We start from the raw sequence: 25,730 nt of genomic DNA on the forward strand, positions 1-25,730 counted from the left end.
TCTCCTATGAGGACAGGCTGAGGGAGCTGGGGTTGTTCAGCCTGGAGAAGAGGAGGCTCCGGGGAGACCTCATAGCGGCCTCCCAGTACCTGAGGGGGGGCTACAGGAAGGCTGGGGAGGGTCTGTTTCCAAAGGCCTGCAGTGACAGGACGAGGGGCAATGGCTTTAAGTTGGAGAAGGGGAGATTTAGATTGGATACTAGGAAAAAGCTCTTTACTCTGAGGGTGGTGGAACACTGGAACAGGTTGCCCAGGGAGGTGGTTGAGGCCCCTTCCCTTGAGATATTCAAGGTGAAGCTCGACGAGGCCCTGGGCAACCTGGTCTAGTTGGGGGTGTCCCTGCTGACTGCGGGGAGGTGGGACTAGATGACCTTTGGAGGTCCCTTCCAGCCTGGACCAATCTATGAATCTATGATGGAGGGTCACCCCGACTCAGAGCTGATCCCCCAGGTGATTCCCCTGGGATTTGTCCCACAGAGAAATCTGGCCAGATCAGGGGTGCAAGAGGCTTTTGCAACCTCAGTGGATGCTCCTGGGGGTCCTGATGCCCTCATGGGACCGAGCAAAACCCCAGTTGGTTTTGGAGGGGGCGAGCACAGCTACAGGGGCACAGCCCCGCGCTGCGGGGACCCCGGCGTTAACCTCTGCTGTGTCCAGCTCTGCTGAAACACGCCAAACCTCAGCTCCGATGGTCACCACCATCACTCCCAGTGGGTGGCCAAGGGCGCAGGGACCTCCCCCCAGGTCCTCCAGAGCCCCCACACCTCCCCGGGCAGCACCACGTGGTGCCAGGCTTCAACCTTCCCCTCTCCTTCTGATTCCAGTGTATTTGAATGCTCCAGGGGAGGGCCAGTAGCACGGCACCCGGGGCCAATGATGGCCGGTGGCACGTGGCCGTGTGGGGAATGTCCCCTTGACCCAGAGGCTGCAGGAAGCATCTAGCCAGCAGCTTTTTCCAGATCCTGCAAAGCATGGGAGATGCAGTGCTGGACAGATGGGCTGGTGAGGCTCCGAGGATGCTGAGGACCCCACCGCAGCCACTTTTCAGGTGGAGGAAGAGCGACTGTGTCACCATCTGCAAACCCACCGTGACCCAGGGGACACCAGGGAGAAAAATACATCATTACAGCATATGGGAAGAGCCAGGGAAACCCGAACGTGGCAACCACAGGGTATTAAATACAGGGCAACGGGAGTGTCACACAGCGCCTGTCATCACCTTCAAGGTACTAGGGAAACCTGGGCTTTCCACAGCGCCTCTGAAAACGAATCTGGGATGAAAAGCTGCCGCCAGCCCCTCGCCACGATGCCTGGGTCAGGGTTGGCATCTCCCCCTCCATCCCTGAGCCGGCACCAGCCTTTCCCTTCCCACGCCTGAGCGCATCCGTCTCCGAAGCCAACCCTGCTCATGGTGCTCCCCACGGCCGCAGCCGAAGCACCCGGGGACACCCCACAGCCCTGGGGACACGGTGGCGCTGAGTCTCAGGGTGAACACGGCACGACAATCCTGTGCCGCCTCCATGCCGTCTCCTCGCCTTCAACTTTGCTCAATTACCGGCAGTTAAACCCCGGCATCGGGAAGGCGGTTGCCATGGAGCGTCTGAAACGCTGCCCCCAAGCCGTGTCACCCCCCCCCCAGGGAGACTCCCCGAGGGAAACAGGCTCCAGAGCACCAGAGAAGTCTTCCCCACATCGCCCCCCCAGCAATGGGGACACCAGACCAGCAGCGTGGGCTCTGCTGGGGCATTTTAGCCACGTGAAACCCCAGCCCCCCATTTCCCTGGGGACACCCCGAGGGGACTTTGGCAGGGATGGGGTTGCCCTGAATTACCCCCAGCTCACTGTCGTGCGTGGGAAGACAATCTACCCTCCCATCCCCAAGGCCATCACCCCTCCGGTGAGGCAGAGGATTAAGAAGAAATATTTAGAAGATAATAGAAGAAGAAATATTTTTAGAGGCACCAACCGCTCAAAACCAGGCACTGGAGAACGATCTACAGCTCCCTCCGAGGAGGGAAGGAGACGGGAACCCCTCTCAGGACAGCCAAGGGGCTCGTCCTCAGGAACAACAGTCCTGGGATTTGGGGATGCCCTGAGCTGGATGTGGCCACCTCCTGCAGCCTCGGGGAGGGGGAGCCGCCGACTCCTGCTGGGGTTTGCTCAACCCCAGGGACGGGAACCAGCTGCGCGGGAGCTGCTGACTCTGTGCATCCCATCGCTGTGCTCTCCTGCACCGTGCGTGGCTACTGTTGCCTCTGAGCAGCAAAACCCCACCATCAGGAGATTTTCAGGCTGGATGGATATTCAGCCCCTCTGCACAGGCTGGTTCAGGATCCGGCCTCTCCCATGCCCCCTGCTACCCTCCAGCCACCATCAGAATGTGGGGTTAATTAATGGTCCCTCCCAAGATGCTGGTAAAGCCACTAAAATCTCATTTAAAGGCAGATCTGTCAGAAAACCGATGCTTCGAGCTCCTGGACCGCGCCGGCAAACACCCTCGGCACCCACCCAGCCCCAGCCGTTCTCCCTGCCCGGGGCTCAGGGTGGCAGACCTTACCCAAGGCCAGATGAGGTGGCTGGGGACCTTGCCCAAGGCCACCCGGGGTGGCCGGGATGCAGCGTGGGACCCACCTGCGCACTTGGTGCGGCTGATGAGGGGTGGCCCCGGTTTGCCGGTGCCCCCCTCGCCGGGCCGGGTGAGCAGGACGCTGATCTCGTACTCCGTGTCGGGATCCAGGTGCCAGAGCTTGTAGGTCTGCATGTTCACGGCGTGGACCTCCGACCAGGGCCCCGAGGTCATGCGGTACTCGATCTCCTTGCGCACGATGGGGCCATCGCCGATGATGGAGTTGGTGTTGAGCTGGATGATGAGGTAGGTGGAGCCTGCCCGGAGCAGCTGGGGGGGCGCGATGGGTGTGGGGGGCTCTGGAAGAGAAGAGAGAAGGGGTAGGTGGAGCATCCCCCTCCAGAAGTAGCTCCACAGCATCCCTAGCCCTGGAGCCAGGCCAACACCAGCACAACCACAGGTATTACAATTTTATTTTATTTATCACTAGCTACAGTCAAAACATTCATGTCTGTGATGATGGGCTGGAGCCCCTCTGCTGTGAGGACAGGCTGAGAGAGTTGGGGGGGTTCAGCCTGCAGAAGAGAAGGCTCCGGGCAGACCTTAGAGCCCCTTCCAGTCCCTCAAGGGGCTCCAGGAAAGCTGGGGAGGGACTCTGGATCAGGGAGGGGAGCCATAGGAGGAGGGGGAAGGGTTTGACACTGAAAGAGGGGAAATGGAGATGAGATGTGGGGAAGAAATCGTTTGCTGTGAGGGTGGTGAGAGCCTGGCCCAGGTTGCCCAGAGAAGCTGTGGCTGCCCAATCCCTGGAGGGGTTCAAGGCCATGTTGGAGGGAGCTTGGAGCAACCTGGTGTGGTGGGAGGTGTCCCTGCCCAGGGCAGGGAGTGGGACTGGATGGGCTTCAAGGTCCTTTCCAGCCCAAACCAGTCTGTGATTCTACTATCGTCTCTTCCCAAACAAACCCATCACCCTTGCACTGCAGAGCGTGGAACAAACTCGGATCCCCCACCCAGAGGACATGGGGATCGGCACCAAAGCATGAAGAGGACACCATCCAGTCTTCAAACTTCAGGCCATGCATGTGCCCCGCATCGCTTTTAGTGAGGCTTCATCTGATCAAACCTTAATTATCTTTTTAAGATATGCTGTCCAGCATGGTGCTGCAGCTTCAGCATAATTAATTAATTCCCACCTACTGCAATCAAAAATAAATGATCTAAGGCCACCACGAAAGGTAGTTTCCTCGTTTTATGCTGAACCATCCACATGTAGCAGCTCATTCCCAGTGAGAAACTGTGACACCACCACCCTGCGCACCCCACCTTCCTCTTCCTCTCCAAAGAGCGGAGCTGAAATAGCCCATCCATGACCCAGAGACCTGGTGGGCAACAGCAAGTCACCCACCTTTCACGATGAGCTCAGCGAAGTTGGAGACACCCGAGCCACGGCTGGACTGGGTGACGCAGCGGTAGAGGTCCTGCTCCTCCTTGGACACCTCGTCCAGCTGGAAGGTGGCCAGGAAGCGCCGATGGCTGATGTGCTTCACGGAGGCTGCAGGGACCACCTCGCCGCTCTGCCTCTGCCCCACGGGGAGAGAAAAGATGTCACCAGGAGGCACAGTGTGACATCCAGAGCCACTAAATGCGTCCCCAAATGACGCCTGCTTAAAAGTAGGGGGGATTGCCCTTCTCCTCCCTTCCCAGTGGTGTCTTCTCCCAAAGAGAAGGCATAGAGGTGTTGCATGGGGTTGATGGTGGAGATGCTGGTTTCATCACCACCGTTGCTCACCTGCATGAGGAACCTCTCGGCCTCAGCGGCCTTGCCGGCAGCCACGCACTGGAAGGTGGCATTCTGCCCCGCGTTGACCTCCACGTCACCCAGGCGGGAGAAATGAGGAGCTTTCGCTGCCGAAGGAGGCAAACTTTGGTATCGCTGCAAAAATCCCTCCGCAGCCCAAAAACCCACCTGGGATGCCGGGGCTGGAGCTGAGCTCCGTGATGGGCTTGGTCCCAATCCTCCCAGCCCAGCCAGGATCCCTCCCCAGCAAGCCCACAGGGAAGATCCTGGGCAGGATCCCAAGCCCAGAGTCAGGGACTTGTCCCCAAACAACCAGCCGGTGTCTTTGGGAATGCAGCCTTCACCTCCAGCATCCCGCAGCCCTGGTGCCAGCTGCAGGCTGTGGGGTTGATAGAGGAGGCCAGACCTCCCACCCCAGCCTAGAAGAAATAGGGGGTGAACCCCAACAGCCAACGTGTTGGGACAGCCTGGGATTTCAGGTCCCCGCTGGCCCAGGTGGCCCCTCGTGATAGTGACACTCTGGCTGCATGTTCCATCTGCGCTTCTCCAAGGTTTTATGAAAACTGAAGCAACGTTGGAGCTGGTGGAGACGGAGATGGAAAAAGGAGCCCCGGAGTTACCCAGGAGATGGAGCTCCACCAGCCCAGGTGACAACAGGACACCCAAGTGCCACCAGGCTGCACCTCGGTCTATCAGCTCTCCCCAGGACCATCCCAATGGGCACCAGCTTCCAACCTGGTTGCCCAGCCCAGCAGCACCCACTCCCGCACCCACCACCCCGATGCCACCCGCCCCCAGGTCCCGTCCCCTGACACTCACAGCACGGATAATTCAAGAGCAAAATGTCATCCAAGCCAAGATAACCCCTGCGCTCGCTGGAGACCACCGCCTCGAAGAGAACCTGCGGCACCAAACAGAGGGGTCACCCATCACCGGGGGGTCTGGGTCACCCAAGGGGGTGTCCGTGCCATGCAAGGTTGGGGGGGGGAGAGGGGGTCTGCTGGGGCTCACCTGGTACTCGCTGGGCCAGAACAAACTGACGGCCAACTCCGCCTGGTGCCACTGGCGGCCGTGGGAGCCGGAGGCGTTCCAGACGGCGCTGCCCACCGGGCCCCCCGTCACCCGGACGTAGGCGCTGAGGGTGCCGGGGCTGTGGCCGTCCCGGCTGTACATGAAGTAGCTGAACTGGAGGCAGTGGGTGTCATTCTCGCTCAGCGCCTGGAAGAGCAGGTGAGCCTTCTGGCCCGGGGCGTGCTGCGAGGAGTTCACCATCAGGTAGGAGCCTGCGGTGGGAGGGAGAAGCGGGGAGAGCATGGAGTCATCCCCTTGTTCTGCATCTTCCAAGCTTTGCCGCCAGGGATGGAGAAGGTGGAGGATGCGGGATTGCAAAGATGCACGTGACCCGGCAACGATGCTAGGGTCCCACTGGGTACCGATCCATGCCGGCCATGGGGACATGCAGGACAGGAACCAGGGACCTGGGATGGCATCAGTGTCGGGTGCCTATTTCGGCAGCAACCGGACATCGAAATGGGACCTGGCCACTGGACGAGGCAGGAAGGATCACAGAATGGTTTGGGTTGGAAGTGACCTTAGAGATCATCCCGTTCCAACCCCCTGCCACAATCAGACCCACTGCCTCCAGAATAAAGTGGTCCAAAGGACACCTGGGTCGGTAACGCCTTCAATGCCACCGGAGACCCTCCGCCGGCTCTCCTTTAACGCTCGCAGCTTCGGCTGCGTTGACGCCGCCCTCCCCAGCCGTTTAATTTCCATTCCCGTCGCCTCGTATCATTTACCACGCGGTTGTCGCCGAGTTTAAACTGTGCTCAGCAGGCGTTCGCAGTGGGGGAAAAAAGCACTCCTCGCCTTAATGAGCGGCAGCACCGCGGTTCTCCGGGATGCCGGCACAGCGACTCTCTGGGATGCCAGCCCCAGAGCCGGCTCCCCACCTCTCCCCCCACCAGCAGCCGCTGGTACCCCATCTCCCATCACCCAAAAATCACCAGCGACAAAACCAGGAGTCCTGGCGCGACCCCGAAGCCGTACTTACGGGGCAGACAGGATGGAAATCCCAAAAGGAATCCCAAAGGCAGCATCCTTCCCTGCCCCGCGTGCTCCATCCCAGCCGGTCCGGAGGCAGGAGGGGGATGCAGGAGTCCCGGCTCTTCCCGGCAGCTCCCGGAGCCTTGTGGGACACAGGGTGGATGGGAAGCTGCCCCATCAAACCCTCCCCATCACCAAAGGTGGGGGGATTATTAATATTGCTTCCATTTTAATAACGGCAGAAGCTGTAAGTAACAAAGCCGGGCCATTTATTCAAGTCTACCATTGTTTTCCTGACAGTACGTGCTTAATTATTAATAGCTTTCACCGCTGGTTAATTTAAATGAATTCACACGCTTTCCTCCCATTGGCTCCAAGTGAGAGGACACTGAGAAAAGCCTAATGAAGGCAGTGGGGGATTGTTGGGGGCACCCATCTGTCCCCCCCCCACCCCGCGTTTGGAAGCTGTGCCTGGGGGACCCCCAAATGTCTGGGGGGACCTCGGAACACCCAGGGGGTCACAGCATCAGCTGGGGAGACGCGGTGCCGGGTACCACAGCATCCTCCAGTGCATCCCTCAGAGATGGGAGCTGGGGCAGGGGAAAGAAATCACCCAAAAGCAAAATAATCACCCCGTCGTCGATGCGTGCGACCGCCCGGCCCCTGGGGGCAGATATTCAGGGTGAAATAAAACGGTAACAATTTATTTTCTCAGAGTCAAGCGCAGCCACATTTCATGGCCAGAGGGGAAGGCACTATGTCCATATTCCTTCTATTGTTTTGGCTTTTTTTTTTTCTTTCTCCTTTCATTTCCTCCAGCAAAATTATTTCTGCACTAATGAGAGCGGCTCCATTCGGTCCAGGCAACGGCAGCGGAGAGCGAAGGCCACCCCGCGCCAGGGGACATCTCCCAAAAGCCACCTCAAATCTGCCAGACTCTCATTAACGGACACAGACCCTTTCTTCCTCCCCCCACTTTGAAAACAAAAAGCCAGAGGACCAAAATAAAGAGACGGAGGCTAAAATTAAACCACTGACAAGTTATTTTTAAAATAAGATGGGAGGATGTCCATTAAGGTCAGCTGGGACCACGGACACGAAGGGGTGACAATCCACTGGTGCATCACTCATCTGGCAGGGTTTCCCCTGCCTGCTATTTTTCCCCCTTAATTTTCCTGCCAGTGTCGCCGTATCGGAGAAACCAGGTTCCCACCGCTTGCTTTTGTGCTAATTATATCCTCCTCCCCCGTAAATGACTGGTCCCAGCTTCAAGTCCAAGGTATGATATGGGTTGGGGTTTTTTTAACGCAGGAGAAGGAGAGGGACTCATCCCTGTGTTTCCGTGCTGCATCCCGCACCGGAGCATCCCCCGGCACAGATGAGGTCCTGGGGCAGGCTCCTCGTTCGGGGGTGGCTGGGGGTTACAAACTCCCTCAGCAGCCCCCAGGCCTATCGCAGGGGATGCTTTTGGGTTGCAGTGAGGTTTTTTGATTGTTTTGTTTAATGCACCCCAATAAAATAGCAGCTCAGCCCTGCCCGGCTGCTCCCACCAGCAGCACCAGAGCACAGGGAGCTAAAGGAGGGAGGGGGAGAGCCAGCTGGTGAGGAGGGGGTGACAGCCTGCACACACACTGCCACCACCCATGGGGGACACAGTCCCACTGCAGGTCACCAACCCGCTTGTCCCTGGTCTCTTGATCCAGCTGGGATGCTGCCAGGCAGCTCCGGGGAGGGGGGGCAGGCAAGGGGGCTGCACAGCCCCTCCCAGGGTGATACAGCAAGGATTTGGGGGGTCTCCCAGACCTTGTTAATCCAGTGCCAGGGTTCCCCCTGTGCCCCCGCCCCACTGGGTGCTCAGTTCCCACCAGGATCCAGCAGCTTTCCCAGCCAGGGCGAGAGCAGAGCTGCAGCAAGAGCTGTGCAAACCACCAAATCCCAGTTTTTAAAGCTCAGCTTCATTCCTGCCAGCAAAGCTGGAGATGGGGATGGAGAGGAGGGGGTGTCCCAGAGCCAGGGAGACAGGCAGAACCGGTCCCAGCAACCGGAGGCTGATGCAACATCAGAGCTCATCGGCACAGTGGGGGTTATTTTTGAGCCCTGTCCACGTGTTGGCATTACACAGCAAAAACCTGCCCCAAAAGTCACGACGGGGAAAATCATTCCCAAATCCCCTACGAAATAGGAGCCGCAGAAACAGCCCCGGGGCATCCCCCGGTTGAGATTCCGAACCAAAGGAGGGGGATTCGGGTGCACATCGATACCACGTTTTGCTCATTAAATCCTTCCTCTGTTCCTCAACTGAAGGTCGGTTTGAATTGAGATGCCAGTCCAGGCGAGCTGTCACCCCCCTTTGTCACCGTGAATAACGAGTCAGCCCCCCTGTGTGTCCCCCCAGCCCAACTGCAGCATTATCATTTAATTTAGGTTTCAGGTGGGCTTTTAGGGAAGAGCCCAAGTGCTCTGTGGAGAAAGAGGAAAGAGTCAAAAAGCGCTAGGTAATATTTCAATCAAAGAAATGAAAAGAGAAACAAGTTTCCAGTGACGTTCTCTAAGGAAAAACCATCAGTTTGCTACGCAAAAGTCAACAATGAGGTTTAAGGTGCAAAAATCAGGCCGGAGGGGCACAGAAAGCCTTGTACCCATCCCAGCGAAGTCCTCAGGAGGGGTCTCCAGCCAAATTTTCCCACTTGGGATTCAAATCAGGTCTTCGAGGATAACTCAGCACCTCCGAGAACCTCGGCTGTGAATCGGAGAGCAATGAACTCCCAAGGATATTCTCCCCAGCCCGGGGAGACGTCCACAGGGATGGAGCAGCTCTCCCCATCCCGAGGGTCCTGCCTGCATCCCCCCGGGAATGAGGCGACACAGCTCAGCAAGGAGAGGAGGGAAGAACACACTCCCCACCCTTCTTCCCTGTCTCGCCAAGTTTTTCCTCCTACGAAACCACCGAGAGATAAAAATAATTCTTTTTTTTTTTTTTTTTTTAAATATATATATATAATAAAATCGAAGAGCTATTAAGAGGCAGGAAAAGGCAGGCAGGATGACAGGCAGAGGTGCCAGGGGACCAGGTCTGAGCTGCAGCGTCTGCCTCCAGGAAACCGCTTTGGAAAACGGAGCCCGACGGTCGGTGCCTCCTCACACGTTGTTTTTTTCTTCTCAGAGCCGGCATCAAGAACGGGGTACTTGCTCCCCACTCCTGCACCAAGCCCCAGGACCAGCATCCCCATCACCGACGGCTGATCTCCCATGGCCATGGGCTCCTTGGACCGACCCGAGTAATTCCCCCAGGAGCCAAAAATCAAGCTTAATTTTTAAATTTTCTATTTTAATTTCTCGGGTTTTTTAATGGACACGCAGCAGGAGGCGGTCAGGAAGCAGTGCTGGATCTATCAGCTGAAGGAGAGACTCCTTGGAGGGGACAGTGGGACACCGGAGCTCATCAGGGTGGGGGACAATGGCTCAGTCACCCCCCGACACGGCCACGTTGGGGCATCGCAATGTGGCAACGTGGGGAGCATGAGGGCAGCTCCGGGCACGGAGGGAAGAGCCAAGCAGGGAAAAGAAACCCTGATTCACGGAGGGTTTTCTAATGGCACTGAGTCTGGAAGGAAAACTTAGGAAAAAGAGCCATTTGGGGACAAAAACACCCAGAAATATGACATTTTGGTATTTTTGAGTAGAGCCGTGCAGAGCGGAGGAGCCCGGGTGCTCCGGGATGGGGCTGCAGAGGGACAGGAGGACACGAAGCCCCCATGGGGAGTTTCTGCCACAGGTTTCTCCCAACTCATCTCCTTTGAATTTCCACAAGCAGATTCAACCAGCAACAAAAAGGGGTGCCTGCACCTCTCCCAGGGAGTCCCTGGGGCTCCGCAGAGCATCCTTCTCCTCTAAGGAGCATCTCCGCAGGCATGAGGACAGGGACCCGACCCCGGCTCTGCCCCGTGCTCCATCCTGGACCTGCCCCATCCAAATTCATACAGGGCTTAGCCAAAACACCCTGTTTTATTTTGATATTAAGTAATCTCAGCTTGTGTTTCACACCAGGAGCTCAAGAAACCAGCCTGATCCGGCTCTCCTGCCCCATCCCTGCCTGCTGGACCATGCCCCCCCCCCCAGCCTGGTCCCCCCGCTCCTCAAAGGGCTTTGGGACCCGGCCGAACCCTGCGGGTGCTGCAGAGCAAGGCACACACTGTCCTTCCTCCCTCCAGCTTAAAAACAGTGGGACTTCTGGGGATATTTGATATTGCAGAGCCTGAAGGTAGGTGTGGACCAGCCCGGCTGCAGAGGTGATGCTCGGGGAGGGGGGAGCAGGAGGAAAGTGTCCCCGAAGCACCCACGGAGAGTTATCTCGGCGCAGACACAGCGACGGTGCAGCCTTCCTCCCTGCCTTACCCAGCTCCCTGCAACTGCTTCTTTGAAAAACAACAGTAAAGAGCTCAAAAAAAAAAAAATATATATATAAAAATCACAATTGCAACGTGGGAGAGACCCATCCATCGTCTTTAGGTGAAAGAGGGAGACAAGTCAAGATGGGAAGAGAGAGTGGGGGGCGGGGGGGGGAAAGCCCCAGACCAAACAAGAAGGCAAGAAGAAAGCAGGATGGAAGGTGGAGGTGGGTGGCCAGCAGCCAGCATCCGCTCCGATAAATCCTACGCTCCTTGAAACTGGCTGATCTCCAATAAAAACTCATTTTAATCTAAGACCACGAGACTCTTTTGGAAAGTGCTCCCCGGAGAGGCCCCAGTGCTGCGAAATACCCTTCATCCACCGAGCTGCTGGGGGGGGGACCGAGAGGGGCGATCAGGCTGCAGCTCCCCGTGCCCACAGGGGTAAAACTACACCAAAACGGGGTCCCTGCACCCACTGGGTGCCCCAAGGCCATCAGCAAACGGCGTCTACCTGTTATTAGGGGAGCCCCCAGCTACAGGGATGAGCATCCCTTTGGGTGTCACCATCGAGCAGCATCGGGGATGGGGTGCTCTTCCCGGGGCCGGACCCTGCGATGCTCCGCGCTCACAGCTCAGCATCCCACCCGGGACAGTCACATCCGCTTCCCCATCAGCTCTGGAGTTTATTTCTTCAACTCTTTACATTCATCTAAACCCCCACCTCTCGCTAAGCCACAGTTATTTCCTCCAGCAGAGAGAGCAGCCCCGTTCCACCCCACCCCTTCAGCCCCCAGGCTCTAAATTGAGACAGTTCGCTGCAGACTTTAAATTACAGCTGAAAACCGAGCAGAAAATCCAACTAATTACAGATTTAAGACCCTCCATCATGAGCCATCTCAACCCCCAGCTCTGCTTCCATCCTTCCTGCCCCCGGGGAACTCCCCCCAAGACACACACAAATTAGGATAGTTCCGTTTAAAGCGATTATTTGGAAAACCATCAAGGGAGAGCAGGGATCTGTCAGCGTTGTTTTGCCCTCGCCCAGGACGTGCCAGCGGGGATGGGAAAGGAAGGAAAAGGCAATGGGAAGAGGAGAAGGTAAAGGAAAAAGAGGTTTAGCAGAGGGGAAAAGCCAAATTAATCCCTGGCATGAACAAGGCATGAGATAAACAGCCGGAGGCAGACTGACAGAGCAGTAAAGAGTTTTCTATAAAGCACTTAGTGTTTTAATAAAAAGAGGCATTTTTACTATCGAGCTCTAAACCAGCTTCTCCTCACTTTCTGCCCAACTTCGGCGTGGGACCTGCCCTCCCCTCTGGGCTCGAGGAGCCGGAGAATCGGGATCACACAGGTCCCGAAAACGAGGAGCATCCCGAGCCTGGCGCATGTCACAGAGCAAACGGGCACAGGGACAACCCGGGGAGTCACCGCGGGACAGGGTCCGGAGCTGGGAGTGAGCAGAGCCCCCAAATCCCACCAGGGATGGTGTCCATGCCATCCCCACGGGAGATGGGGAACTCCCCACGGCTGCCCGGCTGGCTCTGCTCCCCCAGCCTGGCCATCGGAGTGAGGAGATGGACCCAGGAAATAATGAAAACCAGTTTAAAAGCAATGAGATTTAAAAAAAATAAAATTAAAGAGAAGCAAGTCCATTTGCATTTTCTTCCTTACAGCTCCCGAGACGTCGGGGATGTCCCCAGCTCACAGCCACGAGCCTTTCCCCACGCCGGCAAAAGCCAGAAATGCATTTTTTTCCCCTTTTCCATGACTTTCAGAGATGGGAATTTCTCATGAGCCCCCAAACCTGCAAAAGCAGCACGAGCCGAGACGCCAGCGAGGAAAGGGCAGGCAGAGGGTACGGATGCCGGGCAGGAAGAGCGGCTCCGAAGGTGCCCCTTTGGGTTGGGATCCGGGCACATCCCGGCTGGCGGCAGCAGCAGATGCCGCTCTCGACGCCAGATGGGGAATTTGGCATCGCCGGAGACGCTGCCGAGCCCCGCGGGGAGCGGGGAAAACCGCCCACGCTGCTGCCATCCCGCTGCCGCGGGCAGGGAGGTGCCAGGGCAGAGGGGACGTCCCCCCGACAGCCCCCGGCCAGCCCGGGGACCGGGGCTGGGGGTGCCCGAGCTGCAGGTGACAAACACAGCCGTGGTAGAGGTCACGTGCAGAGGGAGCGGAGCTGGCAATCTTGGGTTTTCACCCCAAAAAATACACTCTTGGGACTGTCTGCAGGTTCCTCCTGGCCCAGGGTGGGTTGGGGTGGCAGGGGGTCGCACAGCAACACAGGGCTCAGGGGTGCCCAGCACCATCTGATGTCCCTGTCCCTACCGTGCTGTTAAAAACCCTCCTCCCCCAGCAGCAGCAGGGTCCCTTGTCCCCAGGCGACACCCCCCACCCCAAGGCCACTCAGCATCCCGTCCCACCGCGCTGAGGACCGACAGAGCTCATCACACCTTGCCGGCAGGCTCAGCAGCACCCTGCCCACGCCACCGAGGACAAGTCAAGCCCCAAACGCTGCAGGAATTAGACCAGGAGAAGCCAAGTGGTCCAACTGTGGGGTCCAGGACCCGGGAGGGGCTTGGAGCAGAGGTCCCAGGGGGACAGGAGAGTGAGGAGGACTCACCGTGAGGCAGGTCAGCCGTCAGGTGTGGCATCATGTAGCTGCGGACGAGCTCCCAGCTGAAGTCATCGTCCTCGCCCTGGCTGTACTCGCACTGGTTGGGGTCGCCGTCCTCCTCGAAGGTGCAGCCGGCTGCGGACACAGAGACCCATCAGCCCCCGCAGAGACCCCAAATCGACCGGTCCCTCCCCAAAAGCCCTGCCGGGATGGTGTGAGACACTGGGGTGACCCCAGACATCCCCCCACGGGCACCCGTGAGTGAGGATATGGTCTCATCTGCTGCTAAACTCCCATCTCTCCTCCCATGCAGTTCCCCCACCAGTGAAACGAGCTGGCAGGTCTCAGCTCCCGTGGAGGTCTCCCCACACAGCTCCCAGCTTTGCTTTCTGGGGGCCGGTCACCAAACGGGGAGTTCTCCCAAGGGACAGGCACTCCACCGCAGCAGCGGCAGAAAGATTCGCAAGACCCCGACGGATCCGGCAAAAACCCTGCTTTGACCTCAGCCCCCCCCCGCCCACACGTGTTTGAGCTCTTGGGGGTCTGTCCATTGCCTGACACAACAGCGGCAGGTCTCAGCCGGGACCCCCAACACCCCAAAGCACTCACCCCCCTAAAATGCATCACTGAACCCATCCCCCCCCCCCGGCTGTGGGCTGGCACTTCCGAGCCCTTTTATTTATCTGGTGGGGGTTTGGGGGTGGTTTTTATCCTTTACAAAGGGAAAAGGCAAAAGCCTCGCACCATCTCCCCGTCTGCAAGGCTGAACATGGAGAATCAGAATAAACACCAAGAAATCACTTGTCCCCACGTGTACTGAGGTGCCAGGGTGACGGCACACTCAGATGGCATCCATCTCTATATCCCCCCTCCATCTATCCATCCCTCCCCGCATCCCCCCATCCATCCATCCATCCATCCATCCCCGCATCCCCCCTTCATCCATCCATCCATCCATCCCTCCCCGCATTCCCCCCATCCATCCCTCCATCCATCCCCGCATCCCCCCCCTCCATCCATCCATCCATCCCTCCCTGTATCCCCCCCATCCATCCATCCCTCCCCCTCCCCATCCATCCATCCATCCATCCATCCATCCATCCATCCATCCCTCCCTGTATCCCCCCATCCATCCATCCCTCCCCCTCCCCATCCATCCATCCATCCATCCCCGCATCCCCCCCCCCCATCCATCCATCCCCGCATCCTGTGGCCAGCCAAACTGGGAGTTCTGGGGCCGGCTTCACCCATGGGGGCTGCTCCGGGCTGGTTCGTTAACACTGACCTATTGTTCCATTAAACCCACAGATTACACCCCGACCAAGGGCACCAGCGCTAATTAATACGAGCCCCCTGGGCTGACGAGGGCAGGCACGTTAAGAAAGCCCTGAGCAAGCAGAACGAACAAAGGCAAACATCCCCTAATGGGCCAGCGTGAAAGCAGAGCCGGGGCCCGGGGATTATTGCTGCTGGGTTGGGTTTTGTTGTTTTTTTTTTTTTTCCCTATTTTATCCCCAAATTACATCAGTAATTCCCGCCGCCGCCCGGGGATTTGCCCGTTAATGGTCTCGCTGCTGCCGGCGCAGGTTGTGCCTCCCCGTGCCAGGGGACGCTCAGACGCGTCGCTTGTGCAAACCCAAGTCCAAACACTGGAAAAAAAGCCCGTAAGATGCACATCAAATTACGATTCCCGACACATTCACACACGAGAAAAGCTCTGGGGCTTTTCCCCCCCCCTTCTTTGGGGTTCTAATTGACAAGCGGCTGGACATGAGCCGGCAGTGTGCCCAGGTGGCCGAGAAAGCCAACGGCATCCTGGCTTGTGTTAGAAACAGCGTGACCAGCAGAAGCAGGGAGGTGATTGTCCCCCTGTGCTCAGCACTGGTGAGGCCACACCTGGAGTATCGTGTCCAGTTTTGGGCACCTCAATCCAAGAGAGATATCGAGGTGCTGGAGCGGGTGCAGAGGAGGGCAACGGAGCTGGTGAAGGGCCTGGAAAACAAATCCTATGAAGAGCGGTTGAAGGAGCTGGGACTGTTTAGTGTGAGGAAGAGGAGGCTGAGGGGAGACCTCATCCCTCTCTACAACTACTTGAAAGGACACTGTAGAGAGGTTGGTGCTGGTCTCTTTGCACAGGTAATTAATGACAGAACGAGAGGGAACGGCTTCAAGCTCCAACAGGGTGGGTTTAGACTGAACTTTAGGAAAGAATTTTTCACGGAAAGAGTGGTCGGGCATTGGAACAGGCTGCCCAGGGAGGGGGTTGAGTCACCATCCCTGGATGTGTTTAAGAGCCGTTGAGATGTGGTGTTGGGGGATATGGTGTAGGGGAGAACTTTGTAGAGTAGGGTAGATGGTTGGACTCGATGATCCCAAGGGTCTCTTCCAACCTGGATGATTCTATGATTCTGATTCTATGATTCTCTTTCACACTCATTTTTAAAAGCACCAGGGCGCACTGCAGCCCTCCACTCCGGAGGACGTGGCTCTGGATGGGTGCACTCCATCACCAAGGTTGGTTTTTTTTTTTTTTTCCTCCCAGAATCACAAGAAACGTCTTTTTTTTTTTTTTTTAAAAAAAAAAAAAAAAGTAAATTCTCTCCTATTTATACGCCTGGAGGCACCGAGACCTCACAGCTTGCTCCAAATCCTTCCCGAAAGGAAGCGTCTGCCCGGCCCACGTGCGGCTGTGCCCCCGCAGCGCAGACCCCGCTCCCTTCGGCTCTCACCACGAGACACGCCGGATTTGAAAGAGTTTGAAACTTGGCTGCGCTTCCTAATGGGAGAAAAAGCACCAAATCTGTCACATTTTTTCCAGGAAGGAAAGAAAAAAAAAAAAAAATATATATATATATATTTCAAAATAAAACAATGTGTCAGAAACCGAGTGCCAACTGATTTAAAAAAAAAAAAAAAAAAAAAGAAAAAAAGCCCCAAATGTTTCTTTCCGAGATCTGCTGAAATGGGATATTCTGGGATGGAGAAATTTGTTCTTAGCGTTGGGGTTTTTTTTCGGTCTGAGAAACCAGAGCGGAGGCAGCAGCGTTTCAGGCTAGCAGAGCCCTATTTCCCAAGGAAAAGCGATTTATTCACCCCCAGTAAACTATTCCCAGTTGGGGAGGATGTAACCTGGATGGAACCACTGGAACCAACCGGTCCCGTGCCTCAGTTTCCCCGCTGCTCCATCACCCCAAGGCTGGATCCTCAGGCACCTGCGAGACGATGCCCAGGCTCCAGAAGCTTAAAATGCAGTTACGTGGAGTAGATATTTGGCTGGCGGAGGCACAGCTGGCCCAGCCCATCCGTCTCCCTCCTCGGACAGGTTTATTGTTATGGCTTTCTCCCCCCCCTTTCCCCCCCACTCCACGTCACCTCGAGCCTTCCCTCCCACCCGCTCCCCCCCATCCACAGCACGAAATGAAGGCGGCTCAACCGGCCGCTCCATCTCGCCGACAAATTTGTCTGTGATTTGTACAGACGGGGAAAAAAAATAAAATAAAGATGGTTTGGCAGAGCCCTGGTTGCCACGAGCTGTGGGATGCTTTTGGCACCGGTTCCTCCCATCCAAGGGCAGGGCTGGGGAGAAGCTCGACCCCCAGCCCCTTCTCCCTCCCCATCACAAAATTAATAGGGGGCATAAAAATTAACATCCGAGCAATTACATGCCAACATCCCAGCTGCGGACGGGGAGGCTGTGGGTGTCCTCGGCAGCCGCGGCAAGTCAAAGGGGGTAAACCCAGAGCAGCTTGTAAAAAATGAAGGTTTTATCAACATGTTTGCAAGGAGGGCAGGGAAACTGCCACTTAAAATACCCATCTGCAGCAACAGGGATGGTTATACCCATCCTAAGGGCTAACAACAACGAGACGTGGTCTGCAGGAGCCGGAGGGGACCACTCCGGGTCTGGATGAGCCCTAAAAATCACTGGTGGGAAAGAAGGAGCCCCCAGTTCCCCTGCGCTGGCTCCAGACCAGGATACCAGCAGCTCCGGGCGGTGGGATGCAGGCAGGGAACGCAAGAGGAGGTGCGATTTGAACTGTGAGAGCGGCTAAAAATACTGCCGGGGGCGTGACGTTCTGCTCCCCGGGGGCACGAGGCACCCGAGATGATGCCTGAACACCCCAAAGTCACCTAAACCTCCCCAAACCCAGAGCCTGCCCCAACACACGACAGGCACCCGGTGCCAAGGACGAGCTGTACCCTGTTCAACACCCCACACAGCCTCCCCACCCACCCCCCCCCGGCACCCTGGTGTGCCCAGGCAGAAGGGAGAAGAGGGGCGAATGCTAACGTGGGGGTTAAACACCAGATGGACCAAAGTTTTTTAAGAAGGAAGTAAAAATAGGTGGCTTGAGGGATTCGCCAGGGACACGGGTACCAGTGCCACTCAGCATCCCTCCTGGGTACCCCTGCCACCCAGCATCCCCCTCCCAGGTACCGCTGCCACCTCCCCGGCACCACAGAGCATCCAGGCAGAAGGCAGCAAAGGGGCAAGCGCTAAACATGGGGGTTAAACACCAGATGGACCAACGTTTTCTAAAAAGAAAGTATAAAGAGGTGGCTTGAGGGATTTGCCGGGGAGAAGGGTACCAGTGCCACCCAGCATCCCTCCTGGGTACCACTGCAGCACCGGGACATGCCCCGGGTAGAGGGGAGCAGGGGGCGAGCACTAACATGGGGGTTAAACACCAGATAGAGCAATTTTTTTAAAAAAGAATGAAAAAAAAAAAAAAAAAGAGGTGGCTTAATGGATTCACTGGGGAGATGGGGACCAGTGCCACCCAGCATCCCTCCCGGGTACCACTGCCACGCAGCATCCCCCTCCCCAGGGATGGAGAGGAGAAAGTCAGGGAAAGGGAGAGGAGGAACGAAGGGTTCGAGAACACGAGGGAGGAAAAGAAAGCCCAAACAACCCAGTACAATGGACGGCGTCTAATTAAATCTTCACGGCCACTGAGGAAGGTGGCCGCCTGCCCACCAGCCCGCCCGGCGCTCTTTCATCTGCCGAGTCTGCGCTCCTCTCGCTTCAAAGTTAATTACACACTTAAACCTTTTCTGTTTAACCTCCCACACCGTGGGACACGCTCCACGGGCTTCTCTTTTCTTTTATAGAGCAGCCTTGAAAAGGCTCCCACGCTAAAGGGCGGCCTGGCACCATCTGTGGATGGGACGGCACGCTCCCGGACCCCGAGGGGGGCAACGACGACGCCCGGACCCTTCGGGAAATCATCGGATGGAGATGCTACACGAATAACATACCTAAAAGTGGAAAGGCTTTATAAAAAAAAAAAAAAAAAAAAAAGGGTTTATACCCAAACTTCAGCAAGCTTGGGCTCATCAGAGAAATTTGGAGCCGGCGCCCAGGACTCCCGGTACAGAGTCAGGATGAAGCAGAGCCAACCGATGGGGAAAAAAGCCCGTTTTGCTCCTGTTTTTGGCTTAGTTGGGACTGGATTAGCCCCATGGGCACCTCTGGGATGCAGCACCTTGGGGGCACAATCCTCCAGCACCCCATTCCGCACGGCGCAGCCGTGAAAGCCAACACAGGTGGCCTTTTGGAGTCAGGATTAATGTTTCATCCCTGGCCTTTTCCAGCAGCTCCTGCCTCCCCATCCCAGGTAACTATCGGCGGGAAATCAGGATTTGGGTACCTGCAGGACACACCGTGCATCGCCCCGACAGCCCAGTGGTTGCACACAAAGACCCCCACGCAGCAGAACAGGGCTACAAGCCATCATCATCATCATCATGAGGCCAGGGAGGCTCTCCAGAGAGACTTAGATAGGTTGGATGGATGGGCCAACATTAACGGGATGAGCGTCAACAAGACCAAGTGCCAGGTCCTGCACCTGGGCCACACCAACCCCACGCATCGGTACAGGCTCAGGGAAGTGTGGCTGGAGCTGCCGGGCGGAAAAGGACTTGGGGGTTCTGATGGACAAGCGGCTGAACATGAGCCGGCAGTGTGCCCAGGTGGCCGAGAAAGCCAACGGCATCCTGGCTTGTGTTAGAAATAGCGTGACCAGCAGAAGCAGGGAGGGGATTGTCCCCCTGTACTCAGCACTGGTGAGGCCACACCTGGAGTATCGTGTCCAGTTTTGGGCACCTCAATCCAAGAGAGATATCGAGGTGCTGGAGCGGGTGCAGAGGAGGGCAACGGAGCTGGTGAAGGGCCTGGAGAATAAATCACATGAAGAGCGGTTGAAGGAGCTGGGACTGTTTAGTGTGAGGAAGAGGAGGCTGAGGGGAGACCTCATCACTCTCTACAGCTACTTGAAAGGACACTGTAGAGAGGTTGGTGCTGGTCTCTTCTCACAGGTAATTAATGACAGAACGAGAGGGAATGGCTTCAAGCTCCAACAGGGTGGGTTTAGACTGAACATTAGGAAGAAATTCTTCACAGAAAAAGTGATCAGACAATGGAACAGGCTGCCCAGGGAGGGGGTTGAGGCACCATCCTTGGATGACTTTAAGATCCGTTTAGATGTGGTGTTGGGGGATATGGTGTAGGGAAGAACTTTGTAGAGTAGGGTAGATGGTTGGACTCGATGATCCCAAGGGTCTTTTCCAACCTGAATGATTCTATGGTTCTATGATCATCATCATCCAAACACACTGAGACGGGGCAGGGGGTGAGCAGAGCTCCTTTGCCTCCCAAATCCAGAGCTTTCACTGCTTCCCGGGAGCAGGGATGGAGCCAGAGGCTACACAAAGTCCTGCAGCCCTGGACTATCACACCCAAGGCCTCTCCTCTTAACGCATATGAGAAAGATGCTCTTTTTCTGCACCAAAGGATCCAGTTCTTTACAGGGGATAAATGGGTAACGCCGCTGCTGCAAATGGGGAAACTGAGGCAGGCAGGTGATTTGGCTGAGTCCCATAACACCACCAGCATCACCAGAAAGCCCCAGGAGCTGGGGTTTGCTGGGATGCAGAGCCCTGCTCCGGCGAGATGCCATCCCTTTCCCGACACCCCCGTGGAGCCGAGCCAGCCCCCACCTCCCAGAGCCCAGTGCTATTTAAAGGCAATTTCCTCGGTTCGCTCCTACAGGAACGTGCCCCGGGAAGGAAACGCCGGGAGCTGGCAGACACAGGGGACAGGGAACACTGTAATTCATCTAAAATTAGATGCACTTTTTATCCAGCAGGATCTTGTACGTACCACACTGGAGGCTCCCAGCGCAGGTTATTAATGGATATGGGATCGGAAACCCCATTTCTATCTGGGGGGGCTCAGATTCCCAGGGGGATGATGCTGTACAGGGGTCTGGGACTCACTCAGGGGGGGATGTGGCATGAGGAATCCAGCTCAGTGAGACAACCAGGATGCAAAGGGGGTCCCGCACCCCAGCATCTCACCCCGATGGAGAGCCCTGGAAACCCCCAGCATCGCACGGGGTGGCTCCAGCCCCCAGCCAAGCCCAGTCACCCGGGGCTTGGGGCTGGGTGGTTGGGACCGTCCAGGCGAGGGGAGGCCAGTCAATCCCCCACCATCACCACCTCCAAGCTGCACTTCACACCATCAAAGGGCCTGGGCACAATCACAAAAGGCATCTCCGAGTGTTTTTGTGCTTCACACACACCCGAGATTATGATAAACACCCTCCCTTGCTCCTCTCTGTTCCCCACTTCTGCGAAACAGAAACATTTAAAGAAAAATTACTGATTTCCTGGCCCCGATAAAAGCTGATTAGAAGAATATGGAAAGCAGCTCCATTAAAATTCTCGCCAGTAGTTTGTTTTGCTTCTCCAAATCATTTTAAATATTGCATTTAATAGAAAAATAATTTGCTCAGCTGTAAGAAACATCAATTTGCAACTTGAAGCCTTGTATATTAGCCAAAGAAGCTAATGTGTAAACATTAGCAGCTCCAGTAACGCATGGGGTTCAGCCAATGCAATTCCAGGGAGAGAGCAGCCAGATATTAAGACGGAGGATTTGCATAATAAGTCACTTATGCCTGATAACCTCAGTGTTTGGAAAGCGCAGGACCAGGAGAACAATATCTGTCTAACAGCAACTATAGAAGACATAAATCTCTTTTGGGTTTTTTTTTTTTTTGCCATAGTCTATACGGTTTTTACCTGCCAAGTCCCCACGGAGGTGTCAAACCTCCCGTGGTAAACGTCCAGCCCCTGCTCTGGCCCCGGGAGCCTCTGAGGGACCCCGGTGAGAGGGATAAGGGGGGAACTGGGAGATGTGGATTAGTTACAGGCACCCCCAGGCCTGGGGGGAGCAAATACCACTGGGAAAAATACAACTCTGAAGGGTTTGTGATGCCTCGGGACGGGGTCACACTTGGGCAAGGACCACGTGCATCACCTTATCAGGAAGATGCGCTTAAAAGTAAAGGGGGGATAATTAATTTTGCTAATTTGAGTCCTCGCCTGGGCACATCCAGCTGTAAAATGCAGCTCCCCTTCCCTCCCACCTCAAAGCAAGTCAAGAGACTTGAGGGGGAACAGCACTGCTGGGATGGGGGTGCTGCATCACCCCGATGTGGGTGCAACTGGGCATTTGCAGTGATGCTATGGGGCACAAGCGGGGGGGTTTTGGTCCCACATGGGAATTTAACACCCCTTCCCAGTGTTCTGCCCGGATCCGGACGGCGCTGCTCCCAGGGGAAGGACCAGCATCGTTCCTCCCTTATGAGGAGAGGTCCTGCAGCACAGAAACGGCCTGAAGCTCCCGGGCCAGGAGGCCAATAACCTGCAACGCAAGTGCTTTAATAATTAACCATCACTTAATTAACATAGGCAGGGCTGCCTCTTCGACTCCATAAGAAGAAAAACAAGGCAGGCCTTTGGAAACCTCCATCCTGCCGTTATCGATTGCTTACTGTGCAATTACAGCTCCCGGGCCACGGTGCCACCTTGGGGGGGGTGAAGGGGAAGGCAAAAAAGGCAGGGGAAAAAAGGATGAAAATAAACTGGAAAAAAAAAAAGGGGGGAAAAAAAAGAGGGAGAAAAAGATAATTTCTCCCCCTGGCTCCTTTATTACCATCAGGTACATGGCCCTACTGAAGTCCACCCACCCCATGGACGCAAAGAAACAAGGACCATAAGCCTTGGGGGTGAAATGTTGCTTTTTGGGGAGCCCCCCAGGACAGAGATGCTCCTTTGGCTCGAGTTCACCAGGGAAAGCAGCTGCCCCAGGACGTGGCAGCAGCATCACCACAGCCCTGGGGGGAGTCTGACACCAATCCTGGCTGCAGAAATCAGGGGAAAAAAACAAGTTTTCCAAACCAACCCCATTTTTCAGGGGATAAAGGTAGGGGGAAACCCTCGATCTCCCCCCCCACCCTCTGGGTACCACCTCTCTGCAGTGATGGATGTGGGAATGAAGCACACCAGTGGGCTAATCCTCCTGTGATGGAGCACATGCCAGCACCGGTGGGGCCTCGGGGACACAGCTCCAATGGGTTATTTATGGCCTTTCAGGGAGGAGAACGGAGCTGGGCAGCAAAAACCAGCTGGTGACCAGGCTGCACGGTCCCCACCGTGCCCAGCATCCCCTCCCCAGCCCTTGGGAAAAATCAGAGCGGGAGGAAGAGGAGCGGGGAGGAAGGTCGGGGCAGAGCAGGAGCACGTGTCGGTGCAATGCGAAATCCAGGTCGACATCCTCCTCCTCCTCCCGTTGCACTGGGAGAGCTGGGAAAAGCAACGTGGGAAGATTGGCACCGAGGTTTAAAGGTGGCGATGCAGCTGACGTGGGTAAATCAATCACTCGCACTCCCGGCTGGCAGCGCCCGGGGGGGTGGCCTCAGCTGAACCCCCCCCGCTATTAAATGGGGGGCACAGACAGGTTACAGCCACTGGGGGAGATGAAAAGGTGCTCCATACCCAGGGAGTGGGTGTCAGACTGAGCCGAGCACCCCCTGGCCAGGCAACGGTGGGGATACAGCTAATCGAGCCCCCCCAAACCCATCAGCAGGGGTGCTTTCACCAGTCCCCCAGTTGGGCTCAGCCATCCCCGGCCAGCACCAGTTTGGGCATCCATCCGTTCCCATGGCCGGGGTAAAAACCAGCAGCTCCAGCAAACTCATCCGGGGGTCTCCACCAGCACCCCAGTGCCACCCAGTGCTCCCAGAGGTTAAAAGTTCCTTTAACCAGGAAGATCATTCCCTCGGGTCCCCCGGGTGCAGGCGTTAGGTATAAAAGCAGCCGGTGCTCGGGGACGGCGCGTCGTAAATCCGGAGCCGCAGAAGCCCGCAGACGCCTTTTCTCAACAGCTTATTCATCGCTTTTAATACCTCCCCCCTGTCCCTGGCAGCAGCAGATGCAAAGACAGGTTTGCTTTGCAAATGGTCCAAAAAAAATAAAAAAAATAAAAAAATCAAAATTTCCTTTTTTCTGGAAAGCTGTTCAAAGTCCATCCCCACACCCTTTATTTTCATAGGGCCTATAAAAAACTCAGGTGATAGGCATGCGGGCACCCACCCTCTGCCCTCTGCAGCTCCGAGGGCTGGCAGGAGCACTGCACCTGCGGGGATGCTGTGCTGCTGAGACCTGGCAGGCTCAGTGCACGGATGGGTTCGAACAGGATGAACTCGTTGCCAACAGCCGGGGCACGGGATGGATTCACAGACGGCACCGGGAGCTGAGCGGGGCACGATACATCCCGGCTCCTTCCTTCCCTCCTTCCCAGTTGCTCCCCAGCCCCACGGCGGCACCCCAACCCCCCTGTCCATCCACCCCTCACCCAGGCAAGGGAAGGCATCACCTTCCCTGTGACCCTGGAGACCCCCCCAGGCCAGATCTTTGGCAAGCCCCTGGGGTGCAGCACCCACCCACACCACGTCCCCCACGGGAAGGGTCAGGACCCTCCATCCTGCTCCAGGGAAAGGAAAAACTGCTGCGGAGCAGCGAGCAACGCTGGGCAGGGGGGTTTGCCTGCAGCACCCCCTTCAGACCCCCCAAAATCCCCACCACAGCTCCCCTAACCCCCCCCGCTGCCACCACTCCACCATTTCAGACACCCAAAGCCCCATTCCAGGCATTTACTTCCCCAATTTCTTTTTTTTTTTTTTTTTTCCTTGCTCACGCAGACCGGGATGCAGTTTCTGCCTCACCCCCATCCCAGCACAAGCATCTCCCACCCCCCCCACCCCACAGCCACCCATGACGAGGTGTCCCATGACACCCCCATCCCCGCCCCCCAGGCCCAGGCATAGCCCCGTGGGGACCCCGCTGTGGGCAGGTAGTTTGACCAAGGCACTGTGCCCCAACCCTGCCCTGCTGCATCTGGGGGTCTCCACCAGCACCCCAGTGCCACCCAGTGCTCCCAGAGGTTTAAAGTTCCTTTACACAGGAAGATCATTCCCTCGGGTGGGGGGGTCCCAGAGCTGCCCCCAGCCCCACAGGGGAGGGGGCTGACCCACAGCATCCTCAGCCCATGCCCTAAAATCTCTGGGATTATACAAATTACCCAGCAATAACTGAAAAAAATTACATAGAGAGCATGGGTGGCCAGAGAAAAGACCCTGCAGTGGTGCTGGAAGCCCACATCAGCACCTCGCACCCCCACATCAGCACCTCGCACCCCCACATCAGCACCCACCCTGCCCCCCAGTCCCAGTTCCCATCCCCGACCGGCTGCAGCCACCAAACCCAGTCCAACCAGTAAAGCCCGGCCACCCCACGGGACGAGAGGCTGGAGATAACCCCTCGCAGCCAGAGATGCTGTTTGGAGCCGGGCACGGTGAGCAGCAGGTCCCCGGCCAGGAACCTGGGTCATTTCCTAAATTAAAAGTTCGACTAATAATAATAATAAAAAAATAATAAATAACCCAGCGCAGAAACGCGCTGCTTTAGTCGGATTGTGTTAGAGTCCAAGGAACCACCACACCAAGTTAAGCAGGAGTGATGATTCCCAGGAGGATAGGGAAGCTCTACGGAGAGACTTAGATAGATTGGATCGTTGGGCCAACATCAACGGTATGAGTTTCAACAAGGGCAAGTGCCGGGTTCTGCACTTGGGCCACAATAACCCCGAGCAGCGCTACAGGCTTGGGGAAGTGTGGCTGGAAAGCTGCCTGGAAGAAAGAGACCTGGGGGTTCTAATTGACAAGCGGCTGAACGTGAGCCGGCAGTGTGCCCAGGTGGCCACGAAAGCCAACGGCATCCTGGCTTGTATTAGGGAAACTAAGGAAGTGTGGGCTGGATGATGGGACAGTGAGGTGGATTGAGAACTGACCTGTGACGGGACCCAAAGGGTAATGATTAATGGAGCAGGTTCAAGCTGGAGGCCTGTAACCAGCGGTGTCCCCCAGGGGTCAATACTCGGCCCAGTCCTGTTCAACATCTTCATCAG

The 25,730-nt window shown here is 56.5% G+C and overlaps 1 protein-coding gene across 1 annotated transcript in view; it reads right to left on the reverse strand.

Moving 5' to 3' along the window:
• PTPRU (protein tyrosine phosphatase receptor type U) overlaps positions 1–25,730 on the reverse strand; it is a 73,386-nt gene that overhangs the window by 38,084 nt on the left and 9,572 nt on the right. The window contains exons 2-7 of the mRNA XM_074161836.1: positions 13,424–13,552; positions 5,375–5,646; positions 5,183–5,264; positions 4,355–4,470; positions 3,971–4,145; positions 2,631–2,924 (exon numbers count right to left, since the gene is read on the reverse strand). Of these exons, the coding sequence (XP_074017937.1) occupies positions 2,631–2,924; positions 3,971–4,145; positions 4,355–4,470; positions 5,183–5,264; positions 5,375–5,646; positions 13,424–13,552 (1,068 nt within the window). The remainder of the gene's footprint in view (positions 1–2,630; positions 2,925–3,970; positions 4,146–4,354; positions 4,471–5,182; positions 5,265–5,374; positions 5,647–13,423; positions 13,553–25,730) is intronic.

Source organism: Numenius arquata, chromosome 21 (assembly GCF_964106895.1).
Source record: "Numenius arquata chromosome 21, bNumArq3.hap1.1, whole genome shotgun sequence".
Lineage (NCBI taxonomy): Eukaryota > Metazoa > Chordata > Aves > Charadriiformes > Scolopacidae > Numenius > Numenius arquata.